At 43.1% G+C, this 11,987-nt stretch overlaps 1 protein-coding gene across 1 annotated transcript in view; it reads right to left on the minus strand.

The window, feature by feature from the left end:
• Nucleotides 1-3,653, minus strand: part of oca2 (oculocutaneous albinism II) — an 81,395-nt gene extending 77,742 nt beyond the window's left edge. Inside the window, exon 1 of the mRNA XM_062556320.1 lies at nucleotides 3,424-3,653. Within this exon, the coding sequence (XP_062412304.1) occupies nucleotides 3,424-3,653 (230 nt within the window). The remainder of the gene's footprint in view (nucleotides 1-3,423) is intronic.
• Between the last annotated feature and the right edge of the window lie 8,334 nt (nucleotides 3,654-11,987).

Consider the following 11,987-nt stretch of genomic DNA (forward strand, 5'->3'; position numbering starts at 1 on the left):
GCCTTCTAATGAACCTAAAATTTAGTCATCTTTTCCTGGCAGACCATTAAAACTGCTCGTTTTACCTGAAAAGGACGGAGAATGCACCAATCTGTGGTCCACTTTGTTGAAAAAGCAACTGGTACTGAGTTGCTACCAAGTGGGTTTCTGAAGGTAATACAAAGACATCTATCACAGCAGCATAGGAGACAGCGACTCAAAAGATATTCATACTCAGTTGCTTTGAACAAACTGTGAAGGACCAATCTCTGAAAAACTTTTCCCCGGGTGTCGCTAGCAGAAATAAACATAAAAGATAATGAACCTCCTTCTATGTGGAGTGGAGGCAAACCAAACCAACCCATGCAAAAGTTATTGTTTCATGCAGGTAATGGACTGCAGCTCTCATTTGACCATCCATTTTTCTGTCAGCCAGTCAATAGACTGCACTCTCCTCTACAGTCATGCTGAGCCTGTCAGAGCTGTCATCCATAGCATTTCTTCCATGGCTTTTAATATTGCAAGTAACGATTTTGCACACAGCAGGCCTCATTTAGAAAAAAAAAAAACTAATTTGAATTGGTCTTTGATATCTTTTGGGACTACTATGATTATATTCACCAATCAAGTAGTATAACAAAACTCCAGAAAGTCACAATGAAGCTATAATGTCATTTTCCTCCGAGAATCACAGGCGCCGCCATCGACCCGGCCTGGCAGAGGCACTCAAGACCATAATTAAATGAGAGAGGAAATGGGGAAAGTTCAAGTTCATTTCTCTAACCTCCCCAGTCACAGACATCTTTATTTACATGATGAGCCGAACCAATGAAGTTCACACTGCAAATTTCATTAGCTCTTCAGCGCTAACGCTGTGAAAATTGGATTGAGTGCTCTACAGCTGGGAGAGGGGAGCAGGCTAGCTAGCGCTGGGGTGGGCATCTGAACTGATGTCGGGAGACATGCACTAGATTATGGCTTGGCCGAAGTGTGTGGACACAAGCAAGGTTGGGTTTACTATAAACTCAGAGACAGCTCATTAGCAGAGGAACTCTCACGCTAATCTGCTGATCCTCAGGTTCACCGCTAACGGCCGGAACAAATGAAAGCTGGAAGTCAACCAGGAAGTCTAGCTGAGTGTGTGTATGTGTGTGTCTCCAGGCATGTGAATGTGTGTGTGTGTGTGTGTGTGTGTGTGTGCGTGTCTCCAGGTACGTGAATGTGTGTGTCTCCAGGTATGTGTGTGTGTGTGTGTGTGTGTGTGTGTGTGTGTGTGTGTGTGTCTGTGTGTGTGTCTGTCTGTCTGTCTGTCTGTCTGTCTGTCTGTCTGTGTCATTGTGTAGGCTCTTAAAGTAAGTCTTTATGTCTTTTCCAAGACTAGTACTTTTTAACATCCACACACCAGGCCCGACACAGCACACCCGTTACATCTTTAATGAACACACTAGCATTGCTTAACAGATTACCTCAACATCTACCCTTTGACCTCAAAGGCCTTTCTGTCTGGGCAGCAAACTGCTGTCAGGGTGGCACAGTAGAAAGCTGCTACCCACAGCTTTCCGGGCCCACTGTGGCATTTTGGGGCCAGAGAGACAGAGAGGGGATTAGACTGGGTGTTTTAGGAACTGTAATCCCCTCTCAAGACGATTGCACAACTGAGATGCGATTTGCCATATTCCATTCCATAACAATCAAGAGAGAGAGACAGAGAGACACAGAGAGAGAGAGAGAGAGAGAGAGAGAGAGAGAGAGAGAGAGAGAGAGAGAGAGAAGGCTCTTCTCCTCCTCTTATGAATGCAGTCCAGATGTGCAGCTAATTTGAGGACGGGGACATGGGACTTGGGGCTGGGAGCTGGACAATGGTCAATAACACTAATGCTAATGTGTGAGTACGCCACCAATCAACAACAGCGGCACACTAACTAACAATACGACACTGGCCACTAGCAGCAAGGACAGCAGATGATCAGAACCAATGGAGAGACTGCGGGGAATAAGAGGAGGCAGGAGGGACTGAAGCACAATCCAGTGACCGAGATGGCGGACAGACACAATCAGAGGGCTGGATTAAGAGAGAGGGGAGGAACCTCCCAGGAGGAGAAGACAGAGGATCATGCTTTTCATTCATGACTGGTTACGACTCCGTCACGTGCATGTTTGCCATTCAGCCGCACATTCCACTTCATCTAAGCTTTGTTTTGACGTCACAGCCATAGGCTTGAGATTAGGAGACCACATACATTCACACACTCAACTGTACACACAGACACAGATACACACATACACATGCAGAGAGAGAGAGGGAGAGAGAAAGAGAGAGAATCATTCATCCATATCTTTCTGAAAAATACAAACACACAGAGATTGGCACATTTTCACACAAATAACACCATACATTCAGCCACACACACACATACACACACACCCAGACATAATATTCAGTCCAAGTCCAAGTCCTCTTTTCATTCTTGAGTACTGACCCTAAAATGAAGGCAACTCTAATCCAAAACATTCCAACTTTATCCCCTTACACACACACACACACACACACACACACACACACACACACACACACACACACACACACACACACACACACACACACACACGCACACACACACACACACGCACACACACACACACACACACACAAACATGCACACACATGCACACACACACACTACTGTCCACTGACACAACCCTGGGATAATGTAACTCTGCACGAGAGGCTCAGGCCTATTTAAGGTGTTTATAACCAGTTATTTTATGCCTCAAATCCCTTATGATGGGGACCAAGCAGGCCCTATAGACCCAGCCTAAAGGCGCGCCTAGGGCCAACACCAACCCAGGCCCCTGAAAGGCTCTAATGAGTTCAGCACCCCATACCCAGCCCCCTCTGGACCATCCAAAGTCAATGGGCTCCAATTTGGCAATCAATTTGCCTTGGCTGGAATACAGGTTTATATTATCTACAGAATTCCACATTTCAATTTCATACAGCGTCATCCATTTTTATCGCACCTTTATCAATTCAAACACCCAAAAAGGCAGAGAGCAGGAGAAAGGAAGAAACATTTTGCATAACCAAGTCCTTGACCAAAGTCAATAGAGAATAGCTGTAAATGTACTATGCTGTTCAAAGGCCTTTAATCTAAAACCCTTGTCATTGTCCTTTACCTATTTGTGTAGATGCTTTTATTTATGGACAACCATGCCCAATGCAAGGAAATAGCCTACCAATGTAAAAAAAACATGAAAAATCATAGGCCTACGCTTTCTGTTTCATAGAGCATGCAACAAATAGTCATTATTAGAAAGTGCATTAGAAGATGTTGTGTTGTGTTGTGTTGTGTTGTGTGGCGTGGCGTGGCGTTGTGTTGTGACCGTGAACAGCCTGTGTATAAATCCCTTTGTCAGTGTTGGGTCATACGGTATATATCTTACCTGTCCTCCTGATGGGTGTTGGCATAGATGGCACAGTGCCCTGGTGGCATGGCGGCCGCCTGCAGCAGCTTCTGGGTCTCCCTGCGGTCAGAGAAGCCCTCCAGCAGACGCAGCTCGTCAAAGTTCCCCGCCATGACCTCGGACTTCCTGTGCCCGGCACGACTCTGCTGACCCGGAGCGCCCGCTTGGGACATCTCGATCTCCAGGTTGCCCTTGTTCTCCAGATACATCTTGAGACAGCAAATGGGCCCAAGGGCAAACTATGGACCTGAAAGAGAGATAGAGAGATACAAAGGATCAGTTTCTCGCCCAACATCTTATTCAACTGATCAGTGAGATCAGATCTCGAAGAAATTATTGTAGCCTATCTCTAGGCGGAGTGAACCCTGCCAGGCCTGCCGGCGATGATAGCCAGACTATGGTAGGCCTATCTCATTACACAATATGACATTCTAGAATGGTGTCTACTCATGGATAAGCAACTCAGAAATCTAGGTCATGTTATCAATGAAAATAGTTTATATAGGCTGCTGCTAGATTAAGCACCCTCAAAAACGAGCAGCCAGAATCTGCTGGAACTCCGTGACATAATACAGCATGGACATAAATATGAAATGAATCTCTAAATGAGAAATGACAGACGTAGGCTATCATCTAACTACAGCATAGATCAGGATCAGAAAGGTGCTACCAGCTAAGTATGTAAGATCGACTGTATAAAAAAGAGTCTTGAACAGAGCCTGTCATTTACATTTTAAATTAGTTTCTGGCATCATTACAGAACACTTCAATGTTACATGAATTATTAAACTAATAAGATTGTGAAAGCATTGCATAATGGCTAAATTACCATGGAGTGGGGATACGGATAGGGCCTACACACAGCAGTAATACGCTGTCACTATCTTACTGACTGATACAGAAGATTGCCTTTACTTCAAATTACCTTTGGATTAGACCAAATGGCTAATATATAGCCTACTGTTGCATTTCTATAATCCCAATTAATATGAGAATAAACTACTGAAAAGTAACTAACAAAGATCACTGCTACACTAGGCTATAAACTACAACATATAGGCCTACATAACAGCAGCCCATATTGTAAGTTACACACTGAGCTGTCGGGAAGTTTGTGTCGTAACGCGCGGTATATGTCCCTTTGAGCCTCATCGCCTGACAGGCCTTCGGGCGTCTGCTTGACAGCTTCATTTCCTGCGTTACTCTCATCCCATGGGCCAGATCGGAGGGAGACATCGCAATTAAGTAAGGAAAACTCTTTGGATGTTCACCTCTTGAACTCCCAACACGCACACCCAGGGAGCCGCAGATGGTGGGGTGGAGAGTTGGAGATTGAGGTGGTTTTAATGGCCCAGGGGCAGAATGAATGATATAGGCACCGAGTAAGGGTCTTTTGTGTCTGTTCCACATTTCTACAAGTTCTGCTCATTTAAAAGTTAGTTTTATCAGTCACGTCAGTCCATTATAATTTGTTCAAATTACCCCCGTCTACTTAGTGGAATCATCTGTATCCATACAAATCTACGACCTTCCGGAGCTGGAATAATTTCGCAATATACGTGATCTGATAATAAAAGCAGCAGTGATTATCATTTTTTATTATTATTCTCTATTCCGTCTCTATGAACTAGGACAGTACAGAATATGGCACATGAATGGGTTGCCTTAAGCTTTGTTTGTGGGCTATCTATAGCCTACATCGGTTAAGAGATTAATTTGTCATCATTATGCATTTAATTACTAGACCTGGGGAGGTCTTCCTGCAAAAGGTGATCATAATTAGAATCGATCTCTACCCTGTATCCTGAACATTCCTGGAAAGCCATAATTTGCTCGTCCACTGACGCCCCTGTGTAACGACAGGCTACAACAGGCTTATGTGATCTGCAGTTTTTCCCGGAAAAAAATAGGATACTAAAGACTAGGGTTAACAGCACATGACGTGACGTGACGACCACCATCGTCATGTTGGTCTGTCTGCTCAGATCTGGAGGGTGAGCTCAGCTGAGCGATTAAGCCTATGGCCTGCACGTGAAAGGTGTCAGCGGACCTTTCTCTCTCGTGAGTTCATGTGAGAGTCAGGTAGTAGTAGCCTAGAGCTTCGGAAAAATGCACCCCTTCCTCTATCACATTGTTGTAGTAGTGGGAGGAGGCTGTTGCCTTGAGGGGATAAACGTGAGGCAAGTGCGGTGCGGGCAACCAGCTGAATTGTCATGCGCTGGTAGTCTGATGACGTAGCCGTGAAAATAGAGGCCAAGCTTCACTTCCAAAATTAACCAGGAGCAGGCCTATGAGTTAAGATCACTTATTGGTCATAATAGCTTATCTAGAACTGTCTGTCACTAGATGAAACATTTTGTCTTCTGCAAGACAGATGCAGAGTCCCTTTTAGTAAACTCGGTATTTTAGGTCAGATAGAGTAGGCTAATAGATACATAATCATATGCAAGTTGGAGGAGACAGTCCTATGGCGAGGAACAGAGTAGCCTATAACCTTAACCACTGTATAATAGCACCCTCTGGTGAGGTTGTATAACCATCAATAAGGGGATGGTGTCACCGGCCCTTACGAAGCTCAGAATAAGGTCACCGTGCTGCTTGCTGCATATAATCTGTAAATTCTTAAAAAAAAAAAAAAAAAAAAAAAAAGCTCCTTTCATCAGTGAATATTAGTAGACCTACTTCCACATCCAAGGTCCACTCATTCTACAACAAGCTCTCACAAGCTCTTCAACACACACACACACACACACACACACACACACACACACACATATTGTTGGGATTCTAATTTCTGCATCTTATCTATGACCAATCGCTTGGATTTGTTTATGCCGTCTACAGAGCTCTCTGTTGTCTTAGAACCCTGCAGGCATGTTTGCTGTGAAATAGTAATTTCTGCAGTGAGAAAATATTTATGTTTTGGTGTTCATTAGATATTTAAAGAAAGAAATCCAGAATGCAGGTTATTCCATATGCACAGTAATCACTATATGTTATCAATTTCTATACATTGTACATTGTTATCGTCTACAACAATTATAATTTTTCATTCTACCGTCATATTACTGTGGTATAGCTAGCTGCAAACTGCTGGAGCTTGTAAAGGATCTTGTGGTATCAGTATTGGTGCAAGTGTTATCTGACTGCCATGTGGCCCACAGCCCAGGCTGGAATTGAGGTTGAGGTGTTGGAAGAACAGTGCACCCCTATGGATTCCAACCACTGCTAGAGTGAGATGGAGGCACAGATCTTTATTTGCTTTTAGCTCAGTGCTGTTGAAAGGGGATCTTTTGTCCCTGTGTGTGTGTGTGTGTGTGTGTTTTGGAAGGGAGGGGTCTATCCTTTTTCTCCTTAACCAAACCACTGCCATCCATTGCGAGCGTCTAAGCGTGTGTAAAGATCCACTTAATCTGCTGTTTGAACAGAGAGGGTTTATGTCTGCCGGATGAATGAAGCCGCTGAAGCAAAGCAAAGCTGCGCTGCAGCCTCACTGCCTCTCCTCACACTCCCCTCAGTGCATAGCCATTAGGATAGGTGTGCTCTCTAAAGACTCAGACTCCCTCTAAGATGGGCGAAAGCTTATGAGGAGAAACCATTTCTACACAAGCACCTTGCTGGTATTAACCGACAAATTCAATTTGGTGAAGTATCTGTGTGTGCGAAAAAGTTTGGTTTGCTGATAAATAATTTTGCCACCCTCCTGATCTCACAACAAAATCTGAACACATGGAATGACTTAACAGTTGGGCTTACTATTGAAGCGGTATTAAGCTGTAATGCCCAAAAGGGTGAACACTGAAGGCATTCATACAGTCGCCATTTGCTGCTGTAAATCCTTCTCCCTTTCTCACACTCACCACAGACTCTAGACTAGAAACTTTAAACCAATAAATGCATTATAAAATATTTTTTATAACTTTTAATCTCAGCGAAAGCCAATTTTGAATATTTCGTTGGACCCAAAAATGCTAAACAGATTGCCGAATGACATGACTTTTACATTTCATTCACGCTGTGTTATTAACTTTCAGAAAAAATTATCTCATAAGTGACGCATATTTAATACATACTATTCTCATAGCAGTATTTAAATTATTCACTTGGAATTAATAAAATGTCATCATGCCAAAATTATATTATTCATGTACTAATCTAATCAGTTGATCATTCAACTAATCAAATGCACTCCCAGAGATGACTATGACATATGGCCATGGGAAAAGTTCTGAAATGTGCAAAACCAACAAAATGAAAGAAAAAAATATCAAATTTACCTTTTATTAAGATGAAGTTGCTGGTGAGAGTGAACTGGTTATGATGATGATGTTGATGATGATGATGATGATGATGATGATGATGAGGATGATATTATGTTAAAAGGATAATGACAATAGTGGTGTCCGCTGATGAAATAGGCTAAATTACAACGTTCCAGATGAGAAGACTCCGGCAGGCAAGCGAGTTCTTGCGGTCACTCAGTGAGCCCCAGAGTTCCAGGAGCTGGTCTGTTCCATGCAGCGGGGACGAGGAGAGCAGAGAGAGAGAGAGGTCCTCTGCTAGTGGTGCTGGAGCTTGAGACTCTGGTGTCTGGTTGCCAGGGACGGTCACTCTTTCCTGGGGTGTCCAGTGTGACAGTGACGGGCCAGCGATGGAATCCAGAGACTTCTCCAACATCAACGCAAACACACCTCTTTGTAAAAAGCACAACACTTCCCCACCCACACACTCATACACACCCACCCACTCATACACATACACCCATAAACACACCCCTTCACTCTGACAGACTGTAACTCCACCTCATAAACTGCCTCTGTAACAGTGAGCTTTTGGAGCAGAGTGAGGGAGAGACTGAGGGATGAAGGGAGGGAGAGAGGAAGGGGGGTGCTGAAACGTTGCTAAACTCAGTGTAGTTACTGCATTGAACTGCAGGAGGCTCTGCTCATTACCCCACTGGCTAAAACACTCAGGGTTGGGTTGTAGGCCGTGTAGTAAAGTCTCCTCTGGCATTCCTTCTCATAGCTACGCCCCCACCTTTTTAAATCTAGCCCATCCTAGCTCTTTAACTCTAAACTATGTATTAGCATGATAGGCCTTTCATCGGAAGTGTAAAATGTCAGTGAAAGAGAAATACAGTATATATGTTCTCAATGTGATTAAAGGGAAACTCCTAACAACAATTTAAGTTCTGTTTTTAGATGACAAGTGTTAATCTTAGTTTGGGACCAAACAATGTCACTTAGTGCCATTGCCAGCGTTTTGACCAACAACTTTGATCGACAACTTTGATTTACAACTGAAGAGCTGGTTACAATTTACTTGAAGGTATCTACATAACAGACTGTCATGAATGTGTCATAATTCTCATAAACATTATAAACAAGTCATAAATGTTTATGATTCCACGCTTCTGTCACTGTGTCATTCTGTTTTTGTCATGACAAGTTAGGATTAGGGTTAGATTTAGGGTTCGTATGTCATGCCTGCAGTGGATTTCAAGTAAAGTGTTACTCTCATATTTGCCAACAAGCCAAATACTTTATATTATTGAGGAAGCAGGAAGGTAATGCACTGACTGTACAGACTCTTTCTATGACCTTTCTTTATATTTAAAGGGGCCCAATGCAGTTTTGGCCATATCTTTGAAGTTTTATCACTTTTTGCTCGCAGTTTTCTCTGAACTATTTACAGTATTAGCAGTTTTCTATACATAGCTCCCTCTACAGCTTTGGACTAGATATTTTACAACATTCCTTGTTTACTCTGTTTGCCATTTCCTCTTTCTCTGTTCCTCCAACGTTTACTCGCTTTCTGTTTCTTTTTGTCACCTCTGCTATGATGAATGTCTGAGAAACTCCATCCCTCCACGAGACTTTCTAACTCCGAGGCGGGTGGCTTGCCGGACCAAAGTTGCGACCAAAGACTGTTTTTTATTCTTTTTATGTTATTGTTCAATGTTGTACTTTTAGAGCAAAGATTAACCGGAGTCAAATTCTTTGTTTGTTTATGCAAACCTGGCGAATAAAGCTGATTCTGATCCTGATACGCTATTCAGTTGTAAGTGCATTTTCCGCTCTTACTCAAAACCCCGCCAGTTTACATCCAAAATGTACACTCATTATCTTCCAAATCGACCCTAAGTTGTCGTTAAACCAGAGTACCCCTTTAATGGGCTAATTATTAGAGTATTATATGGAGATTTGAAATGGAGAGACATGGAGATTTATTTAGAGAATGTAAAGTGACACTAGCAGCTTTGCAATGAAAAAAAAAGGTCATTGCCAGAGACTAGACTTGAACTTAGATTCATTATAGAGAGAGGGTTAGAGGTCATAAAGGTTGATCAGTCTTTTTTTAAGAAATTCCTTGAACACAAGCCAGCAACACCTCCCACTGTCTGGTTCGCACAAGGCGAGCGGAAATAATGCTTTTAAGATCAAATGCTTTAGCCGTGGACCTAAGGTGTGTGAACAGACACAGAGCTTTGGAGCGACACACACCCGACAAAAGTCGGGCACCAGACACTGCATTTGAACTGACGTTCTTCCCAGCCTCTCAAACGATACTGTGTAATGACTTCGAAAGGTGAAAGGACACGGCCGAGGTCAAGGAGCTTAATCAAAGCGGTGCTCCAGAAACCCCCCTACAGAATGAGGCAGTGCCACACTGGTGGCTGCTTGCTCTAGGTTGTCTTGCCCTTTCATCCGATAGCACCTCTCCAGACCACAAAGGGCTGGGTACTTATCCTGTCTCAGTCCAAGATGACCCCGCGACCCAGAACGCATGTTAAGTCAACCAAACTCTCAGCTGGACTGGTTCCCACCACTGAAACTTCAGGAATAGGTAGGTAGCCTGTCATACATAACATGACCTCCCGGGATGCTGTCTGGTTGTGATGTGTTTGCAATGCCCAATTTGGTTGTGGCCACCATATGAGGTTAATAAGATTGATTCAGGTCAGTGATAGATGTTTGTTGGTCAAGTAGCGGTCAATTGAGTTCACGAATTGTGACTTCATATGACCAGTAACACAGTGATGAATAGGTATTGCTTTCATGCCTCTAAGACCAAACCTCAAACTTGATTTTATCTAAGATTTGCCTTCATGGTCGTTAATAGTCAAATCATGCGAGGCTAAATGAAAATCATTACACACTTGCAAACTGCAGTGTTTGACAAATGGGGCCAGCAATGATAAACAAAATGCAGAAGTTTTACAGTAAATAGTAGGTGCATAAATAAACCTAATCCTAACCCTAACCCTGTTACAATTTATGTTATTTCTCCATTCATTAGAATTCCATTCACTTCCACTTGATGGTAAAAAGCAACTGTAGTTATGGGTGTAAAATGTGACTGCCATTTCCTGTTACAGAGTGGTCCCTAAACCAATAGATAGCTAATTATGGTGACAGAAACGATGATTTCATACTGTCATGCTCAACTAATATTTAGTTGCCTGATCATATCATGGCCTAAATCTTAGCAATGCTCAATATTTTGGCCCACTTTGGCCTAAAATATCCAATGTGTTCAGAACTTCAATGCAATTATCCTTTCTCCTCTCCTCACTCTGTTCCATTCACCTAACTGACCAGCAGAGTATATTTGGCTGAAGTGTGCTTATTTAGCCATGAGCTGAGTGATTGTTATTAGACTCGCCATGGTTCAATTACTTGTCAGGGACATTAGCCTGATGCCGTTCCAACAACATGCAAAAAAATCTAAAAATACAATCAATTGAAATTCCCAGCACAGCCTTCAATGTGATTCCTCAGCAACCAAAACCTGCACACATGGCCTGGAGGCTTTTTTTCTGTGGCTAAATTTGGCATCTCTTTCACTAGTATTGGGCTGATGTCATCAAGAGATTAAGCATTAACAACAACAGGAAGTGCCACATACCAAGGGTCCACTGACTGACTCTTTTACAAACTTCCAGCCACCATCCCAGTGACACAAATGCTCTTTGTGACCAACGGTCACCTTCCCTACGTCATGCTCTCCCTCTGACTTCAGAGCACAAGAGAGAGAGAGGAGGAGGGCGCCCTGGGGATGGGGCTCCTTCCAGGAAGATGCACAGGACCTGCCATCACATGCCATAGTGTGACAACCTGAAGCTACTGGCTTCAGTGTACGGGTACACATGGTGAAGAACCTTCAACAATCACAATCTGTACTCGCCGTATCAATAGAGGGGAATGCATGAATGTCATTACGCGAGGCTTATGCAATGCAGGCTTTTTATCTCGAGTGGATGAGGAGCTGCGTTTCTCCGAATGGCTCAGAGCGATCACACATCCTCAGTCACCTGCCAAGGAATGATCTGTTTAGGCTACAGTGTGCATACAGTCTTGAGATTATCATAAAGTTTCATTGTCAAATCTTCTGGACAATATACAAGAGTGGAGAATCTTTTTCAATATACTGTATCAGCACACTACATGGTTGACTTTCTATTTCTATAATATCTCTAATTTAACACTGTCATCTAATCAAGTTGATCCGGGGAGATGGATTATGTATGTTAGGTTATGTTT

Source organism: Sardina pilchardus, chromosome 15, assembly GCF_963854185.1.
Source record: "Sardina pilchardus chromosome 15, fSarPil1.1, whole genome shotgun sequence".
Taxonomy (NCBI): Eukaryota; Metazoa; Chordata; class Actinopteri; order Clupeiformes; family Clupeidae; genus Sardina; species Sardina pilchardus.